At 43.7% G+C, this 22,034-nt stretch overlaps 1 protein-coding gene across 1 annotated transcript in view; it reads right to left on the bottom strand.

Moving 5' to 3' along the window:
• Positions 1 to 22,034, bottom strand: part of LOC130111208 (nuclear receptor ROR-alpha A-like) — a 322,431-nt gene that overhangs the window by 88,420 nt on the left and 211,977 nt on the right. The window contains exon 2 of the mRNA XM_056278302.1: positions 21,949 to 21,981. Coding sequence (XP_056134277.1) covers positions 21,949 to 21,981 — 33 coding nt within the window. The remainder of the gene's footprint in view (positions 1 to 21,948; positions 21,982 to 22,034) is intronic.

Genomic DNA, 22,034 nt, shown 5'->3' with positions numbered 1-22,034 from the left:
CTCCAAAATAAAGCCTGTGAGTAAAACGACATCATTACCCATATGCATGGTGGCAATTACTACAAAAACACAACCCAGATTGTCTACAAAAGTCCTGTATCCCAGGAATCATGTGTAACCTCTATCATGTCGCATTAGCAAATGATTGGTAAGACACAGTGCAGTATACACAAAATGGTGTTAAAGCATTATGTGAAATGTTGCAATACTCTGAATGTGTCACAAAATGGAGATTGACATGAGGGTGGGCCTAGTGGTTAAGAGAAGTAATGCTATCAATCAATCAATCAATCAATCAATCAATCAAGTTGCACTTTATATAGCCAAAAAGTCCAACCTTTCATCCCTTGAAACAGTCAATTTACAAATCAATAGACACTGAACATTTATCAATAGCAGTGTATGTCATTATGTCTTGCTCACAGGCTGCAGACCGATGCTCAGCTGGACCCTGAGTTCTGACTCTCCAAGATGCTACCTTGCAACCCACCACCCATACCATCTGAAGCCTAATTAATTGGCAACCTGCCACCTTATGCCTTATGTCCCCCTTCCACACCCACACACACACACACACACACACACACACACACACACACACACACACACACACACTTTGGCAAAGCCATCTTTCAGCGCAATGACGATGATTGAGAGAGGAAGCATCTGGGCTATGGAGAAGTGGGGCAGGTCAGTAGCTGTAATAATTACTCTCATAACCAACCAAGTAGCAGCAATAGATAACAAAGAGCTCAGTAAGACAGTAATACATGACACAAGTCTTATTTTAGACTAAAGGGCATGATGGCAATGGGGGTGTGTGGTTTGAATGTGTGCATGTTTGTGTACATGTACATGTACATATGAACACATGTGCATGCATATGTGCCTCTGAGCAAGGACTGTTTCTTGCACTGCTCATAAAAGGGCAGCAAGGGTGGGGAAGGAGGAAATGTGGTATTTTCATGTTAATAAGTAGACTTCATTAGAGAGGAGGGCTTAGAGTTGTGAGCCCCCCACCCTCTATAAATGGGCCTCTCTCTCTCTCTGGGCTGGCTGAGCCGTTGAATAATGAAGGACAGTAAAGAGATGGGACTGTGCTAGATGCCAATCACTGTAAAATAACCTGACAAGTCATCTTTTTTTTCCAATGACAGGGGGTGTTTCTTACTGATTCCATCGTTTACACATGGCAGGTTTGATCCCAGCAACATCTAATATCCAATGTGTCCTGTTCTGTTGATCTGAACCCCTACTAGCTTAGTCCTTCAGGTTGCAGATGAATATATCGGGTATCGATGATGTGGGCTAATTCCATCGCCTGTGGATTTTCCTGGACCGATTTAAAAATCTTTTATTGTCATGTCTGGATTTCTGTGTCCTTTAGCATTCAAGGCACGAGGACTGTGTCAAACAAGTCACAGCGGATCATGCAGCATGGGCTTCATTCAGGATGTGTTGACTATGTCAGACAATACAAGCCCTCGCGCGTCAATCAAGGCCTAACCATCTCCCCACAGCTGTTAGGATAATGTGAATGATTTGACAGCATAGTAGGTTAGCTGCTATTTGAATGACATTTTTACATGGAAGTCTTGCTAAAGTTTCAATATATATTGACGCATTTGCCTGGAGACTGTTTACTGTAATGGCAGTTTTTTTATTTTATTTTCCTCACTTGTACTGAAGGGTGAGTTTGATTTTTTTAAAATGTGGTCCTGAAACACCTGTTAAAAACCACATCTGAATTTTCCAAAGCTGACAGGTGACAATGAGAAAATTCTTCTTTTCTTGAGACAATGTAATATATTCTTGCTTGGTCAGAAACATACACTTTATGCAGATCACAGAAAGTTGAATCAGGTCATCTGGACAAAACGTTTATTGTGAGAAACGTATGGCTGGTGTGACAGAGGAAGATGCAGAGGACAGGAAGAGATGGAAACAGATGATCTGCTGTGGCGACCTCTAACGGGAGCAGCCAAAAGTAGTAGTAGTAGTAGTAGTAAGTGACCTCTTCAGTCTCAACTGACTGCAGGTATACTCACCCTTATAAACAATACAGTTACATAACGACCGAAAACAATGATCAGTTTCATATGCAAATTGCCGTGACAATTAATTAGAGTTACAGTGGCCATGTGTACTATTCACAGAGGCTTGGGGGATAGTTACAATCACAGCATTGTAAGATGACGACAGATGTACTCTTAGCCCCCCTGTTCAGGGATGGTCAGATCATTCCCTCTTCACATAGATGGCCTCTTTCACTCTCCGTTCAAACCAGCGTTCCTCCCTATCAAGGATGTGCACATCCTCATCCTTGAAGGGGTGGCCACTGGCCTGTAGATGGGTGTGGACTGCAGAGTCCAGGCCTGACACGTTAGCTCTTCTGTGTTGTGCCATCCTCTTGGCCAGCGTCTGTTTGCTTTCCCTGATGTACAAGTCACGGCAATCCTCCCAGAATGTAACAGCGTACACTATATTGCTCTGTTTGTGCTGGGGGACCCGGTCCTTGGGTTGGACCAATTTCTGGCGCAGCTTGTTTTGGTGTTTGAAAGCAACTGAGACACGGTGTTTGGAAAATATGCGTCACAACTGTTTTGACACTCCTGTCACATACAGAATCACCACTGGTTTACACTTAGGCAGCTGTTGTTCTTCTCCTCTCTTCGATCAGCTGGTGCACTTCTTGGGCGTCTTCCTGGCTTTGACAAATGCCCAGTTAGAATAATCACACTTAATCAGGACCTCTTTAATGTGGGATTTCTCCCCTTTCCCCGGCCGCTGTGTCAGTGGGGACATTGTTAGCTCAGTGGTACAGCATCCTGATGACTCCTAGTTTGCGCTCCAGTGGATGATGAGAGTCAAACCTTAAGTACTGATCAGTAAACAGTAAACATTACCAATCAAATGTCCCCCATCACCAATTGCAATTTCCCAGTCTAAGAAGGCTAACCTGTCAATTTTCACACCCTCGCTGGTGAACTTGATGTGGTTGTCCACAAAGTTAATGTGGTTGGTGAAATGTGATACGTCCTGAGATTTAATTTTAACCCAGGTGTCATCCACAAATCTGAAGCAATGGCTAGCTGGTGTCCCTGGATAGGACATTAGAGCCCTCTTTTCCACTTCCTCCATATACAAGTTGACCACTACAGGTGAGACTGGGGAACCCATAACACACCTATGCATCTGCCTTTAGTACTGCCCCCTGTATGTGAAGTATGTGGACTGAAGACTCAGTTTCAGGAGCAGACACACTTGGTCAGTGTTAAGGGTGGTCCTATTGCTAAGGGTGGGGTCATTTTGTAATTTCATATGGACTACCTCCACTGCTTCGTCAACAGGAATGCGTGTGAAGAGAGACTTAAAATCATAAGACACCATTGTTTCATCCCTCTCCATAATGATGTCCCTCACCTTATCCACAAAAGCCATAGTGTTCTGAATGTGATGTTCATTACTGCCTATCAAGAGGTTAAGAATAGATGCAAGAAACTCAGAGATGGTATAGGTCACTGAGTAAATCATACAAACAATAGACCATAACGGCACATCCTGTTTATGTATCTTAGGTACAGACTAAGTGTAGCTTCTTATGGGTATAATCTATGGTACAAAATTCTGTCAATAGCATCGTCCTGTTCTAACAGCTTCAATCTATCACTTCTTTCTTGTAACCACTGCATGGATCTCATTTCAGGGGCTTATAAGTACTCGTGTCGCTAAGCCTATTGTTTGTATGATTAACTCAGTGATGTCAAATTCAGTCAAATGTGAACTGATAAGAGGCAAGGGATAATTGTTTTTGAATGTTATTAAACCCATGGTAATTGATGCAAGAATGAAGGGTGTTGTCGTTCTTCGAGATGAAGAAAAACCTAGCACCAACCGGAGAGGAGGATGGTCTGAGGATCCCAGTGGCTAAGGAGTCATGAATGTACTTCTCCATGGCTTATCTTTCCCAGATGGGACAGGTTGTAGACATGGCTGGAGGGCAGGGGAGCACCGAGAAGAAGGTTGATGGTGCAGTCATGGTGATGAGGTGACAGGGACAAGGCATGCTGTTTTCTGAACACTTCTCCAAGGTCCTGGTACACAGAAGGGATGGATGACAGATCGGGGATGTCGGGTGCTGGCGAGGAAACAGCAGCTTTGACTGGGGCGACAGCAGACCGAAGACAGGAGGAATGTCAGAACAGGCTCCAACTCACCACTTTGCCAGCAGACTAGTCAATGTGGGGATTGTGTTTCTTCAACCAGGGCTGGCCAAGAACCAAGGGAGCATGGGAGGCGGGGATTACATGGAATTGAATGGTTTCGTGATTGTTGCCAGAGAGAAGAAGGTGCAAGGGTTTAGTGCGTTGGGTTACACAGGCAAGCAGTCTCCCATTCAAGGCACTGACGTCAAGGGGAGCAGGAAATGGTTCAACCACAATATTGCCCTGAGATATTAGGTTGGAGTCCATGAAGTTTTCATTACTAAGGCAACCAAAGCGAGAGATTGACAATTAGAAAAGGGTGTTGCTTCTAAACTGCAGCTGTGTCCGAGGAGATGAAAAAAGGGTTGATTGGCTCACTGGGATCTCTGATGAGCCTCCTCTTTTGACTAAAGAGGGCAGGAAGCTAGAACATGGCCAGCCTGAGTACAGTAGGTGCAGACTCCAGCCTTTACCCTCTGGAGGCATTCAGCTGGTGAGAGATGGGTCCATCTCAAGTGCATAGGCTCTTTATCTGGGGAGATGAGAGTTGCGGAGCTGGGCACTGCATGGGGAGCTGTGGTGAGACCCGGGCTCGCTCTTGTGGGAAGTAGAGTGGCAGGATGAGAGGAGAACCAAGATGGCTGGTAGCTGGCTCACTCACAGTAGTGCTCCCACAGATGACTGTCTAATTTATTTGACAGGGAAATTAATTCATCTAGGCTAGCAGACTAATACTTTGGAGCTAACTTATCTTTGACTGAGTCACTGAGTTGATTCAGGAGAACTTCCTGGAGTGATTCATCATTCCACCCAGACTCTTCCGCTAAAGTCTTGAACTCGACTGAATGCTACGCTTTGGGTGCCCTGATGAAGTAACAAGAGGGGCTTCCTTGCATCTCTCACCCGGACTAGGTGGTCAAAAACTTTCTTAATTTCAGTAATAAAGCTAGCATTTGAGGAAATAACAAAGGATGTGCTATCCCAGACTGCTGAATCCCAAGAACTAGCTTTCCCCGTAAGCAACCCCATAACATAAGCTGTTTTGGACTTATCTGTGGCATATATGTCTGCAGCTGTTGCTCAAAAACAAGGGAGCACTGGATTAAAAAGGACCTGCACATCCCCAGATCTCCATCGTAATGCTCTGGTGCTCTCATGTGAGACTCTTGACGGGAGAGCTGGCAAACCTGGAGCAGGAGAATGAGCAGAAAGATTGGCCTGAGCTCTGGGCAATGGAGGAGAGAGCTGAGTTGAGATGTGGTCTCCAATGCAGGTAACATAGGTTGACAGGTTCCAGAGTGCCTCCACCACTTCGCAGAGAGTCTGATCATGCCGGCCCACGAGAACAGTTTGATTGGCAAGAGCCTGGCAGTGAGAGCCCGTGTCCACTGGGTTCATGTTGGCCAGATTATTCTGTTGTGATTTGCAGAGTGGCCCCAACTGCAGACACAGACTTCAAGGTAAATGAATGAGATGGATTTATTAACAAAAGAAAGTAGGGAATGGTGGAAAAATACGAGGGGAGATGGCTGATGAAGCCAGGCAGGCAGGTGAGAGATGATCCCGGGCACAGGAGAAGAGACAGCAATTAGCCCAGGGTAACACGAGAAAAACAGGTAATCAAAGTACAAGGAATAGTCTCTAAACTATTAGAGGCCTGAAGCATTTCACTACTGTAGCTGAAACAACGATCTGGTGATGAGTGGGTGAAGAGCCAAGGTTGATATACTGTTGGGGCTGATGAGTTTGAAGGAAGACAGGTGTAGATGTGGAGGAGGGAAGACAAGGAAGGAGCACCATGCCCATGCTAAGCAGGAACACAGGGAAACATAGAGGAAAAACTGGGTGGCACAGCAGTGACCGTGACAGTAACTGTGGTTATCAGGTGATACAGTTCTACCTCTGGTGAAATGAATAGAGGAGGAATCATCAGAAATTCTATTTATGAGGTATATTTGATCCTATTTCCAGAAATAACATTCCACGCCATGCCCCTGGTTGTCGAGGGCTGAAATGTTATGAACAGGGCAAACATCTAAATTCACTGACCTTTAAGGTAAAAAAGTAGCTTTCAGCAAATTATATTACATCAAGTTTTATTATATACATAATTCTATTTTTCCCATTTACAGTCGTATTTTCTTCCATGTTGTAGCCATGGTACATAGAGGTACATCATTATATTCGGGTTACTCTTTTGTTTTCTTATTTGCAGCACTATTCATGTAATAATATTGGTTTTGTGGTCAGATAATTCTTTAACCATCACATTGGGTTAAAGCACTTGTAAACAGGAAGTTTATGCTGCTCTAGTGAGCTGGACAGTGATGGCTGCATATAGCGTAATACAGCTGAATAGATTACACTGTGTTTTCTTAACAGTGCATAAACCATCTGTGATACTTATTCCTTTGGAACATAACATCTACTGTTTAACAATTTGTTTGCTTCAGAACTTTGTGTTTTATTTATTTATTTATTTATTTTTTCATTTTGCTGAATCCCACATTAGTCAAGTCAAGTCAAGTCAATTATATTTGTATAGCCCAATATCACAAATTACAAATTTGCCTCAGTGGGCTTTACAGCAACACAACATCCTGTCGTTAGACCCTCGCATCGGATAAGGAAAAACTCCCAAAAAAAACAAAAGAAAACCTTTAACAGGGAGAAAAAGTAGGAAGAAACCTCAGGGAGAGCAACAGAGGACGGATCTCTCTCCCAAGATGGACAACGTGCAATAGATGTTGTGTTAACACAATTTACACAATACAACATTGAAAGAGGATAAACAGAATTATAATGAAATTATAAAATTTATGAAGAATCAAGTCAAGTTTATTTATATAGCTCATTTAAAACAACCACATTAAGGCATCCCACCCAGCATTTGTAGATCCTATACTAAATAAGGAACTGGTTTCCACAAATACACACAAAAAAATATGAAAGTAGCTAAGCATGTCTTCGTTGAGTGCTCTTTGACGTCTATGGCAGGGGGAAACTTCCATCATCCGTGAGTTTATGGAGGGCATATTTAGCCATCAGGCTTGCTGGTTCTCATTCATCATGCCAGCATCTCAATGCAAAGGCTATTAAAAAAACAGCATTGCTCTGATCGGCACCACCACAGGGAACACTCTGTGGAAGATAGAGGCTTGTCTCCGGGCTAGCCCTCATACGGCTAAAAACACATATGCACACTCATACACTCCATGAGTTTGTGTGTGTATGTGTGCATGTATAAACACACACACACACACACACACACCATGGAGGGAATTTCACACTTGCATACAAACGAACACACACACACACACACATACTCAAACACAAATCTTAAATTACAAACAAACATGCATATCATTTTGTTTATCATAGTAACACAGTATCATTTTGTTTATCATAGTAACACAATCAAACACTAACATGCATGCACACACATAGAGTGTACATTCATACTGGTAGGTAGGCTAGTCCTGATCAGGAAAGACACACACACACACACACACACACACACACACACACACACACACACACACACACACACACACACACACACACACACACACACACACACACACACACACACTCACATTCTGCACATTAATACCCATCATGCACGCACACACATACATGAAAAGCCAAGATGCACACACACACACACACACATACACACACACACACACATTTACTCATAAGAAGAAGCTGGCCCAGGCTTCCTGTTGACTTATGAGGATGCCACATGTGCTGCTGCTCCTCCATGATTCATCCCTACTACATTTGTTAGCGCCGCTCCGCCGAGAACCGGATGTGTCAGAACTTTACTTTAGAGGAGGAACCATGTTGTGAACAAGGGTAGGGGGGTCGTGGGGAGCAAGGGGGTCAGGACGCAGCCCAGTTTGAGTCCTTGAAAAGAACTACAGTGTCTGGTTTGGCCTGGTTCAAAGGGGAGCAGGAAGTGGGCTAGCTAGCCCAGTTTCCGAGCGTACTGCGGTGCTGTGAGCTTCACAGCTTAAAGACAAAGACAAAATACACCAGGGATGAGCAGGAGGCCCTTATCTCCCTTTTGCGTGGAAAACATATAGACCTCAAATACTGTACAAAAAAAGGTTTTTATTCATAATTGTCACACAGGATGTAAAGGGTTAAATGAATCATAAAATATAATTCTAGACGGCAAAAGATGAACGCGTATTGATCTCCCCCTCCTACAAACATTAGCATGGCAACAGATGCCAAAGCAAACATCCGCAGCTAAAGAAGAGACTTTTTGTTCTTCACATCCACACCCCCGTCTTCTCTCATTACCCTACGGCCGCAGCAAAGAATCCACATTTCATAATAGGAGGGTGACCGCGTCATGTTTTACCTGTTCACTGCCTAGAATGTGTCTCAGCAGAGGGTGGTGTACTCTGACGCTTAACTCCCAGGATGCATTGGTGGACTGAACCACCACTCCGCTCGCACACAGCTCGCATTACTACTGTGTGAGAAGGACATGATCCCTGAAAGTCTTAATTTTCTGGGCTACATGTGGGAAAGGGTTTCTTTGATATCTGTTTTCAAGGTGGATGGATCAATTTTTTTTTTCTGTGGCCTCATTCTGTAATGATCACCTCTGGATCGGGTGAGAAATGAGATAGATATACACACACACATGCACACGCACACACACACACATACACACCATCATTATACAAGCTCCCGCTTAATCACCCCAGATCCTCATTTAGACCATCAGATATAAAGCTCAAGGATCCTTCAAAAGGAAGAGTGAGAAAAGAGAAATCGGAGTCGTTCTTTAACCCCCTTTGTCTTTTTTCTCTTTGCCTAGTGAAAATATGAACAGACGTCTACAAACAAAGTCCAGGGTTGGGATCCCTCAGTGGCTTTCAGGGGAGCCCTGTTTACCATGCACTACTACATATCACATGCACGTGCATACAGAGACGTGAACAGTTAAACGCAGGGTTCCTGCCAAAAAACATTCTACCGTTACTACATACGGTCAATACTGTCAGTAACACTCCATACAGGGCATCTGGGTAGCATAGCAGTCTGTTCTGTTGCCTACCAACACGGGGATCGCCAGTTCAAATCCCTGCGTTACCTCTGGCTTGGTCGGGCGTACCTACAGACACAATTGGCCGTGTCTGCAGGTGGGAAGCCGGATGTGGGTATGTGTCCTGGTCGCCGCACTAGCGCCTCCTCTGGTCGGTCAGGGCGCCTGTTCGGGGGGGCAGAAACTGTGGGGAATGGCGTGATCCTCCCACGTGCTATGTCACCCAGGCAAAACTCCTCACTGTACGGTGAAAAGAAGAGGCTGGCAACTCCACATGTATCGGAGGAGGCATGTGGTAGTCTGCAGCCCTCCCTGGATCGGCAGAGGGGTTGGAGGAGCGGCGGCCGGGACGGCTTGGAAGAGTGGGGTAATTGGCTGGATACAATGGGGAGAAAAAGGGGGAAAAGTAAAACCACCCACTACATACAGAGAAAATCTCGCCATGCACGTAACACAAAGACGATTCATTCATCGTTGCAATGTTTTCCTATCACTCAAGCAACAACAACAACAACAACAATACACACAGTGAATTGGCAAACGGTTTGCACCACGCTTATTCTAAACAGACCGGGCCTCGGTTACATCACATGACAACATCGGAACATGCCCCCAGCCTCAACTGCTGGTCTTACACAAAACACAGGCTAGCAAGACAACAGCCCAGATCTGGTCCCATGCCAAGTCCTGCCTGTCCACCGGGAGGTACACGCACCTCACAGGAGCGTGCACAGGGAAAACTACCAGACACGGTAATGATTCTTAAGGGAGAGTACTCTTTAAAAATGATATAAACTTTGTCGGGTTCAGAAAAGTTTATAAATGATCTGCAGTCTATAGATTTTGAACATTACGAGTGTGAAAGAAAGTTGAATCAGTTCATCTGGACACAACCTTTATTGAGAGAAAGGTTTCAGCACTCATCTAAGTGACCTCTTCAGTCTCACCTGACTGCAGGTATCCCCACCCTTGTAAACAATACAGTGGCATAATGACTAAAACCAACAATACTTCAAATTCAAATTGTCGTGGCCATTAACTAGTGTTTCAATGGCCATGTGTAGTGTTCACAGAGGATTTGGGGATGTTTGCAGTCACAGCATTGTAAGATGCAAACACTGCCCAAATGGACGATGTTTCAGAGCTCCCTGCTAAATTTCTCGAAGTAGGCTTTCAGGAGAGCTCATGTCCTTTTCAGGGGAGTCGAGCTCCCCTGAGCTCTCCTGTAATTTGAACCAAGACAAAGTAATAAAACACACACACACACACACGCATGAACAAAATGTGCCTCTCATTTCTTTTCTTTTTTTAAGTCTGCACGACTTCATCCTTGCCTTTTCTCATCGTCTCTTCAACCCACCATGCTCTCTTCCTCCTTTTTGGTAATTCACTTCATTCCTCGTTTTCAAGGGCCCCACTATCACTTTTTTTTAAATTTTCTCTCTCAGTGTGTATTTGTGGTGGATCTGCTCAGGCTTTATCAGACTGCTCAGCTGAGATGATTTGGATCGCTGACCTGTGCAACAGCTTGTCTTGTTTTTATACATTTGATTGCATACTATAGGCAACTCGGAGGATGTTATCATAGAGTAGCCACCTGGAAAATAAGCAAAAAGATCAGTAATCATGTCATCATCCTGGAATGATGGACTCAGCTCCTGGCTTAAAGGATAATTCTGTTTTTGCTTTTTTTTTTTTAATAACCTGGGGCTTATTTTTGTAGTTTTTGCCATTTTTGTACCAGTTATGATGTCACTTTACTCATCTTCTTCATTTTGGAGATTTTTGGATAGAGGACCACTGCTAGATGGAGCTCTACGACAGGGCAACAGAACATGAGCCTTAAATCTGTCCAAAAACCCCTAGACTGTGTGCACGATTTCCTCTATTTATGACTTGCCATAGGTGCTGGTTGGGCAGTTTATCAATAGTTGCGACTACCTACGGTAAGTAAAATGGTCATACCTGCAAGTTGAACCAGGATGTCACTCAGCAATGCAATCAACCATTGATGATATTGGAGACGTTTCAGGTGATAACTTTTTAACTTGCAGTTTCGTTTTCCCAATCAAAGCATGGTTTATGGTTCACATCGATAAGCAGGTTAAACTGGACTTGTTGAAACATGTGTGACGCTTGTGTTCAGTTGCCCCATAAGATGCTGTTGTAAAGTTAAATCCAAGAATGGGCCCATAGTCAAGATCTTTACAATGAAGCCAGTGCATAAAATGATGACATAAACTCCACGCACAACGGCAAAACTATGAAAACGGTTGTAAAAAAAACCTGAATTATCATGTAATCTCTGCCAATTTAAGCAGGAGTCATAACTTGCTGCTCTTTCCCAGTGTTTTTCCAAGGCAAGACAAATCATTGTTCTTAACCTGCTAATGGGGGACAGCTTGAAAAGACGAATGCACATATCAAATAACTTGGTGTGGGTCTAAGTACAAGGGGAGACAAGTAACGTTTGTTCAAGTTTGAGAGCAGTCAGGTGACGTTTCACTATGATGTCCTGTGGGGAGCACTATTCCCAAACGCCGTGGTTTAGTTTCTGGTTGGACACAGTGAACGGGTCCCAGAAGAGATAATTGTGAGGTTTTTTTGGGTTTGGTTAATCTTGCCAAATATCGACGCTCTAAGCAGTGATGGTGAGAAAGTTGTGCATGTATTAAGTTTGGGATCTTTTCGGCCTACAGGGGGAGCCATATTGTACCGATCGTTGTTATTTCGTGAATTTGGCCCCATAACACCCCCCCCCCATCCAGCTAGCTCGTGCCAAACATGGGGCACAACACAAAAAGAGGTCAATAAGTCTCTAATACTTTGCAGTGGTTTATGCGGGTTTGTTTTGTCCTTGGCTGCTTCTACAAGTTACCTGACTTGTTCTTTGTTCAGTTAGAGGATCTGCAACTCCATGAAAGAGGATAAACAAACCAAACTTTGAAAAACGTTTAAGTGCTAGTAGTGTTTGATACTATGATGATGTTATGATAATGATAATGTCTATTACGTTTTTTATAATTGTGCTTGCATTTCTAAAGCGATAGATAGATAGATAGATAGATAGATAGATAGATAGATAGATAGATAGATAGATAGATAGATAGATAGATAGATAGATAGATAGATAGATAGATAGATAGATAGATAGATAGATAGATAGATAGATAGATAGATAGATAGATAGATAGATAGATAGATAGATAGATAGATAGATAGATAGATGTACTACTGAACACAAACATAATATAAAAACAAAAAGAAAACATTTCTCATTCAGCCAGGGCAGAACTTCCCGAGGATGAACTGCACCACTTTCATCTCACATCAAATGCTCTAACATTACAGTCATGTTCTTGGATTCCATTTGTGTATCCCAAAGAATTCTTTGTTTCCTTTTTGTGCCATCATGACAAAGAAACTTAATACTAGTGTTAAATGACATCAGTACATTAAAGACAAAGCACAAACAAGCGCACACACCCTTGAATATTATGTACATACTATGACACACACACACACACACACACACACAGACAAAAAGCTCAGCCAACACATGATTATTAGGTCCATTATAATAATCCCAAAAATGACCAAAATTGTAACGGCTACTATTAAGAGGATCAAACTTTCCTAATGTCTATCTTTCTATTAACAGCAATGATATGTGTGTGTGTGTGTGTGTGTGTGTGTGTGTGTGTGTGTGTGAGAGAGAGAGAGAGAGACAGACAGACAGACAGACGGACAGACAGACGGACAGAGACAGAGAGACACTGTGTGTGTTTGTAACCATTTGTTTCCAGCTCTGTTTTCGTGCTGATTGATTTAGAGACATCCTGCTCTCTCTCTCTCTCTCTCTCTCTCTCTCTCTCTCTCTCTCTCTCTCTCTCTCTCTCTCTCTCTCTCTCTCTCTCTCTCTCTCTCTCTCTCTCTCTCTCTCTCTCTCTCTCTCTCTCTCTCTCTCTCTGTCACACACTCATACACACACGCACGCGTGCGTGCACAGTTTCCACTGAACAGCTGGGGTGTCACTGGGCCAGTTTCCCTTTGTAGTTTCTAAGTGTCACACTTATTTAATACTGTATTTCCATGGCCCCGGGGGCTGTGGCACTGTCAAGCCCCAGAATGTGACTTGATTTCAAATGAGTATGAGCCCAGTCCATCAGCATAAAGAAAAAGACGGCAAGTTTGTAGCAGTTTTAATTTCCCTGTGCATTCAGCGTATAGCCACAATGCAAGTTACAGCTGAGTACTGTGTGGTTTAAAGTGGATGGGCCAAGCTTGATTTCCAATCTTTCAAGCACACTTAACACATTAAATACTGACCCAATACAAATCGTCCTGTTAAACGCTTGCTGCCAGAGGTCAGTTATTACCATTATGTGTAGCTAGCCATGTTTCCACTGTCTGTATGCAGTCACATTTAAAGTCTACTGTCTAAATGTAGAGTCATATGTAGAGTATACTGTAGCATGATATGTACTTGTACTGTCTATATGCAGACTGATGTGTATAATCGACTGTTTACACATAGAGTGACATGTATAGTTTACTGTTATCTGGCATTATGTGTACAGTCTACTTGTCATTACTGGGAAGTAAAATTCAGGACTTCTTTTCGGTGGTAAATATTGCAGCTGAACAAATGCAAAAACATATTCCCCCCCCCTTTTTCACCCGAGTTGTTCTTGGCCAATTACCCTATTTTCTGTGCCATCCTGGTCGCTGCTCCACCACCCCCTCAGCCGATCCAGGGAGGGCTGCAGACTACCACATGCCTCCTCCGATACATGTGGAGTCACCGGCCGCTTCTTTTCACCTGACAGTGAGGAGTTTCACCAGGGGGACGTAGCGCGTGGGAGGATCACGCTATTCCCCCCAGTTCACCCTCCCCCCTGAACAGGTGCCCCGACCGACCAGAGGAGGTGCTAGTGCAGCGACCAGGACACATACCCACATCTGGCTTCCCACCCGCAGACACAGCCAATTGTGTCTGTAGGGACGCCTGAGCAAGCCGGAGGTAACACGGGGATTCGAATCGGCGATCCCCGTGTATGTAGGCAATGGAATAGACTGCCACGCTACCCGGACGCACCAAAAACATAATGTTAACTCAGCGACACATAAACGAGCAACCTTCGTCAACCACCGTGAGTGTATTTGTCAGCTACTGTACCTAAAAAGCTTAAAGGGATTATATTCTACATAACAAGCCATGAGCACATCTTGCTTACTGTATGCCACCAGCCACTGTACATTAGCTCATTATGTGGGCTGATGCTACTTCAAGACAAAGACCTCACTGGGACCTGAAGCCTGGGTGGAAGAACTCTGCCCTTGTCACACCAACGGCATATCCACTAATAAACTTAAAAAAATATTATAATATATAAAGTAAATAAATGAATAAAGAGCTGCCTAAAACACACACACACACACAAACACACACACACACACACACACACACACACACACACAGACACACACACACACAGGGGGCAGGGGACATCCTGCTATCAGGGTGATTTGGAGGCACATTTTTTCATGCAACTAAAAATCGAAACCTAGCGTTGCTGGTTAATATATATATATTTTATATATATATATATATTAGAATTTAAATCACTGTCAAACAGAATCAGGTTGATGTCGTCTTTGAAATGGATAAGATTTGGTGTTTTTTTATGCCATACATTTTGCTTTAAATCGTTGGCTGGGTTGTTTTTTTTGTGATAAAGTATTTTCTTGCAGAGTTTGTGCTAATCTGAGTCGAGAGTCTAAGGATAAGGGATGACATACCTTGTACTGACTGTAGTTGTGTAAGTTAAGCCCACTGGGACAAATTTGTGATTTTTTGCTATACACAATAATCTTGACTTATACCTAGCTTGTCCAACTATATGTTCCCCGGTTACCTGGTATACCAGTAGAAAAAACGTTACAATATGCGATTAGCCAACACTAGTTTGATCTAGGTCAGACATGACTGATGGCATTATTGTATGTTCAGGCCCGCACACAGAAATGGCTGGGCCCCTGAAAAGGTTCAGTGAATGCTACCCCCCCCCCCATCTGCTTTACTCATATCAATGTAGTACAATGAAAACTGAGAGAACCTTACTCAGTAACGGGGGCTACATAGGCACACACACACACACACACACACACACACACACACACACACACACACACACACACACACACACACACACCATAATATAACTCTATGACCCACTTAAACACATCAAGTTTCAACAAAGATCTGCTACACTTACACCACACATTTCTTAATAGGAAATGCAATTTCTTACCTCATGCCTTCATCTTTGTCTCTTATACAGCCATCCTCCTTGTCTTACTGGAGGCAAAGTCCTATATAATGTCCATCTGTTTCATCAGTTCACACCCAATGGCAAGTATTGCCATTATCATTACTTATTTTTAGGATGAACATGATTATTGCTGGCTTCCATCGGCCTCCTCCTAGTGGCTGGACCCCAGGAACCCCCCCCCCCCCCATGGGCGGCGTTATGTACAATACCTTTACACACATTCTCAAAGAAGACAATGTATGGTATGTGTGCTTGTATATGACTGCAATACACTGGGTTACTCTGTATGAGCCAAATCTCTTTGCAGTGCCCATTTCTAGAGGAATTTCTTTCTGATTTTTTTCTCAGTATTACACCAGATGCGTTTGTGGAGCTGACATAAACTCCAATGAGCAAACAAAACATTATTGACAGTGAATTAACTTTGAATGTTGCAAAGATTCAGCCCATACTAAGGCTGTTTATAGAGCGAGCATTAGGACGGAGCCATTGTTATGTTCACCTTTCTGCAGCCAACGCTGCATGACTTGGCCAGACAGCCTATCTAGGCTGCATATTTGTCGTGGTTTCATCTTCAGGTTACCCTGGTAAAACCCCACAAGTCTATGTGTTGTCAAGTTGGTATGTCTCTGACGACATGGCTATGCATCAAGTTGGCTATGCATCAAATTATACTGACATATACCATTGCTGTGTTGTAGTGTGAATAAAACGTAGACACCAGAATGGGTGTTGAATTCAACCACTATATTCCATCATAACCGTGTTGTTTTTTTTTTCTCTCACACCCTCCTTATTTTCTCCTGTGTTATAATTGCGACAAAGAAACTGATCTGGTCTGTATATTAATTGTTTATCTTTGAATAGACCAGAAATAATACTGATCACTCAGCAGCAGAAAAGTAGAACTGATTTTTTTGTTTTTATCGGCTAGTGAAAGGACATTTCAAATCAGTTTGGTTAACCCACAACAAATACTGTGCAGAATCTATGGATCTAAAGTTATAATCAAGCTCATAGGTAAAAATTTCAACAGTGTTGGGTGTCCAGGTGGCGTAGTGGTCTATTCCGTTGCCTACCAACATGGGGATCGCCGATTCGAATCCCCGTGTTACCGCCGGCTTGGTCGGGCGTCCCTACAGAAACAATTGTGGGTATGTCTCCTGGTTGCTGCACTAGTGCCTCCTCTGGTCGGTCGGGGTGCCTGTTCAGGGGGGGAGGGGGAATTGAGGGGAATAGCGTGATCCTCCCATGCGCTACATCCCCCTGGCGAAACTCTTCACTGTCAGGTGAAAAGAAACGGCTGGCAACTCCACATGTATCGGAGAAAGCATGTGGTAGTCTGCAGCCCTCCCCGGCTCGGCAGAGGGGGTGGCGCAACGACCGGGACGGCTTGGAAGAATGGGGTAGTTGGCCGGATACAATTGCGGAGAAAAAGGGGGAAAATTCCACACACACAAAATAAAATAAATACATAAATAAAATTCGACAATGTGACTGGGGGCCAAATGCTGTGCTTTAGAAATTATCAGCAGGGTTTTAAGTAATATCTACAGTGCTGCTTGAAAGTTTGTGAACCCTCCAGACATGGTCACTGTTTTTGTAAAAAACATTAAAATAAGCTTATTACACATACACCCAAATCCCAATTTGTAAAGCACACCTTCCAAATAATGGACACACACACAAAAAGCGATATATTTTCATTATTTAATTCAACAAAGGTGGTTTATTTCACAAAAACTGAAAATTTAACATGTGCAAAAGTATGTGAACCCTTGTATTAGTAGCTTGTGGCTCCTCCTTTTGCAGCCATTACTTCAACCAAACGTCTTCTGTAACCACTAACCAGTCTCTCGCATCTGCTTGTGGGGATTTTTGCCCACTCCTCCTTGCAGAACTCAGCCAGTTGAGAGGGGTTGGAGGGACATCCGGTATGTACCAACTTCTTCAGGTCTCGCCACAACATTTCAATTGGATTAAGATCCGGACTTTGACTGGGCCAATCCAGAGTACGAATCCTCTTTCTCTGAAGCCATTCCTTTGTAGTTTTGTTGGAATGCTTTGGGTAATTGTCTTGTTGCATAATCCATTTTCGTCCCAGCTTCAACTCCCTGACTGATGGCAGGAGATTCTGGTCAAGAATTTGTTGATATGCCGGAGAATTCATGGTTCCTTGGATAATATGGAGTTGTCCAGGTCCAGAAGCAGAAAAGCAGCCCCAGACCTTCACATTTCCACCACCATGCTTCACTGTTGGGAGGAGGTTCTTTTCTTCATATGCAGTGTTGGCTTTTCTCCAAACATGTAGGTTTTATATTGTGACCAAATAATTCTATTTTGGACTCGTCTGTTCAGAGAATGGACTTCCAGAAGGTCTCTGGTTTGTCCAAGTGCTCTCTGGCAAGGTTGAAATGGGCAGCTTTGTTCTTTTTTGAGAGCAGAGGCTTCCTTCTAGCAACCCTCCCATGAATGTCATGGCTATTCAATTTTCGTCTGATTGTAGACGCATGCACATTAGTCCCAGATGCTACCAGAGAGGTCTGCAACTCTCTAGAGGTGATGTGTGGGTTGGCCTTTACCTGATTTATTATTTTTCTGATGCTTCTGGGTGATAGTTTTGATGGGCGTCCACTTCTAGGCAGAGTTGCTGTCATGTTGAAGGCCCTCCATTTGTAAATTATTTGTCTTACAGTGGATGGATGGAGCTGGAATCTTTTGGAGATGGTCTTATAGCCCTCCCCAGACTGATGGGCTATCACTACCCTCTTCTTCATGTCCTCGGATATCTCCTTTGCTCTCGGCATTGTTGATTTGTATGGGACCACAGTGGTTTGGTTGGTTTCCTCTCTCTTTTAATTAGTGCAGGCCAAACCCTTTCCCAAGGATGTCTCATTTCATTGGTCTGCTTAAATGATTAATTAAGCACCCAAATGTGTTTCACCCGAGTCTGTTACCTGCTTGACTTAACCAATGCAGCTGGGGGTTCACTTACTTTTGCACATACACTAATTCCATGTTTCATGTAGTTTTTGGGCTACTTAAACAAGTCCCCCTAAATAAGTACATGAAATTGATAAACATATATCTGACATTTCATACATAAAAACTGGTGATGATAGAATAAGAAAATCATGGTAAAACAACAGAAAAAATCTAAACTGCTCAAGGGGTTCACATACTTTCAAGCAGCACTGTAAATCTTCTTTTTAAAAATGAAGAGGTAAATTATAATTGTTCCATTGGGTTTTGTAAAACATGCTCTCTCTAACCTAAACAACTACTGTCAAGGTGCTTTTGAGCAAGGATGTGAAACCCTACTTCCTTTGAAACTGTGCGATGATTAAAAGTGTAAGATTTCTTTGGGATGATAAAGGTGAAAATTGTATGTGTCCTGGACAGATTCATTTAGCCTTGATAGAAATGACAACTCCTCTCTTTGCTCTATAGCTTGAGCGAACGAGGTATAATTAGTTAACGTCCCACTTGACTCCATAAAACAAACCCCTTCTGCAGTGCAAAGCATGAGCCAAGATGATTAAGAAACCTCAAACAACTGTGCTGGGTAAACAAGTGTGCAGAAAATACATTAGCGCTCCAGACGTTTCTGCTAGAATGTGTAAGCTGCCAAGAGGAGGAAGGGGAAAAAAAGGGGGGGAATAGAAGCGGGACCTAATTCGTCCTCTAAATTGGCAGTTCAGGGAAATGATTTATGATTAGAGATACTTGTAGCGTTGCTGTTATAATGATCTGAGCAGAGCTCTTCAGTTCATGTAATCCCACTAAGTCGATAGACTTAGAGGAGTTATTAAATGTTAGGAAATGCACTGTGCATGAACCCAGCCTGAATGTGCTGTGTTTCCCCACATAAACTTCCCACGCATACAGAACTGGACAGGCATCTCAATTCATTATCTATCCACATTCATCTTAATGACAGGGGGGAATCATGCTGGTACTAGCAATGGTGAAAGTCCCTCCTAATGCACTTATCATGTCCTCATCCTTTGTTAGCACCGGCGACAATTATTTCTTGAATACCCAACGATGCTGTGATTCCATAATCAAAATGAAAAAAAAAAACTTTTCAAACAGCAGTTCAATAAGTGTACAGTACAATGCCTATAAATGTATTGCAGCGAATTCAAGGGGCAACCGGGAACTGCCGCAGCCGAGACGCGAACCCGGGTCTCCCGCACCACGGGCGACTACGTTAACCAGTTGACGAAAGGGTCCAACCCATCAAGAGCTAACGAGCCTACTCATCCATGATCGTTACACTACCCCCCCTCCTTTGGGAAGCGCGTCCCTGCACTTCAGCATACCAGCTCCCCCACGCCTCTGGGTGCACGCGCTTCCGATGGACTCACGGTCTCAACATCCCACTTCTAACACCAATGTAGCGAATTCAGGGGGCAGCCGGGAACCGCCGCAGCCGGGATGCAAACCTGGGTCTCCCGCACCACGGGCAACTATGTTAACCAGTCGACTAAAGGGTCCGACCCGCCAAGGACTAGCGAGTCTACTCATCCGTGATCGCTACAGTATGTTAAAATAGGATGAAATTTTCTCTTTTACTGAGTGCTAAGAGCTCATCTTCAGATTCATTGATTTTACAAATTACATAGGGGGCTTTCTGTTAAGTTCAAGGGCACTACGTATACTTTTTTTTTTTTGGGAATTTCCCCCCTTTTTCCCCTCAATTGTATCCAGCCAATGACCCTACTCTTCCAAACCATCTCAGTCACTGCTCCACCCGCTCTGCCGAGCCGGGGAGGGCTGCAGACTACCACGTTTCCTCTGATACATGTGGAGTCGCCAGCCACTACTTTTCACTTGACAGTGATGAGTTTCACCAGGGGGATGTAGCGCATGGGAGGGTCACACTATTCCCCCCCCAGTTCCCCCTCCCCCCTGAACAGGTGCCCCAACCGACCAGAGAAGGCGCTAGTGCAGCGACCAGGACACATACCCACATCCGGCTCCCCACCTGCAGACGGCCAATTGTGCCCTGGGGACTCAGATTTAAAAACCTGTCAAAGTTTGTTGGGTAGTTGCTGAATTTAAGCACATGGCTTTATCCTTCCTTTATCCTTCTTGACTTGGCCTGTATATCTCTAGTGTCGCTAGCCAGACCCTAATTCAAGGAGTAGGGTCTGGCTGAACCCATTACCAAAGTTGGTTAATGAGAGAAACAGGTAGGGTTTTTTTCCGTTTTGAAGAAATCAGTTCTGGTTGGTGAGAGTTCCAGTAACTGTGCTTTCCCAAAAATAACATCGAGTCACAAATTCTTTATGTGGAAAGTTAAATAGGTTTAAAATTTGCCACACTGTGCAATCCTCATCCATTTCAGCATAAAGACCTGGTTGGAGGATCGCTCCTATAAAATGAAAACATCCTCACCTGGGAAAAGCTCCCTGTTCTGATCAGCCCTCCATTTAAACCAACCAACCCTGCTTCACACCATCAAGGCCTGCTTTGATTCAGCCTCCAGGGATGTCGGCGTCTGCCTCTCCCCGGCAGGGTTGCACAGTCTAAATGAGGCGGGCCAGGTATTTCCTTCAGAGCGGCTTTGAACCCACACTCCACCCGGGGCGAGCTGCTTTTGATATTCCACGCCTTAAGAGCAGTGGAAGTTGTCTCTAGGCCTAATTACACCCTTATTAGTGGAGCACTGAGGCACACCGTGCTCTCGTCAAGGTTCAGGACACGGACCCTCACCATCATCATTATTTTATCTACTGCTGGACTTTGAGACCCAACATGGGGCTGCCGGAGTGATTTATGGCTGCGTGAAAGAGAGGGGAGAGATGGCATAGTGCAACGTGGTGTATGAAGCAATCTGACACAAAGTGAAGAAAGAAAGAAAGAAACCCTACAGAAGGGAGGATGGAAATAACTGAGCTCTCAAAATATTCAAGCGAAACAACAGAAAACAGATCCATCTTAAATTGATTCATCTTGACAAGTTTTTCCAGACATTAGATGTTTGCTTCATCCTACCTAAGCTTTGAAAATACCACAGCCTATCACACCACCAACCACAGTATTCGGAAAGTCCTAAATCTCAGTCCTAACACAGACCAGAAGTTAACAACAGACAAGGACCTCCAAACGCTAACATTTCATCTGCCAACAAGAGTTTTAGGATCACAGAAGGACCTCCAAATGACTGGTTTCTCACCTGCCAGATGGGCCAGTATAGAGTTGCCAGCCAATTTAATCTGGTATTTTGCTATTGGTCATTTGCTATCTTGATCCCATCAGCACTATAACCTCTAAAATGGATGTATTACAATGAAGACAACTGATGACCATATGTGCAGGAAGCATAAGAACTTACATGTATGTGTCTTCTTTGCTACCGCTGATACTCCTGCAAAACAAAGGAAAAAACAACAACGTTAATACAATTTCTCACAGACCCAA

This window comes from Lampris incognitus, chromosome 4, assembly GCF_029633865.1.
Source record: "Lampris incognitus isolate fLamInc1 chromosome 4, fLamInc1.hap2, whole genome shotgun sequence".
NCBI lineage: Eukaryota > Metazoa > Chordata > Actinopteri > Lampriformes > Lampridae > Lampris > Lampris incognitus.
The sequence above is the reverse complement of the archived record's forward strand: the minus strand, read 5'-3'. Positions and strand labels throughout refer to the sequence as shown.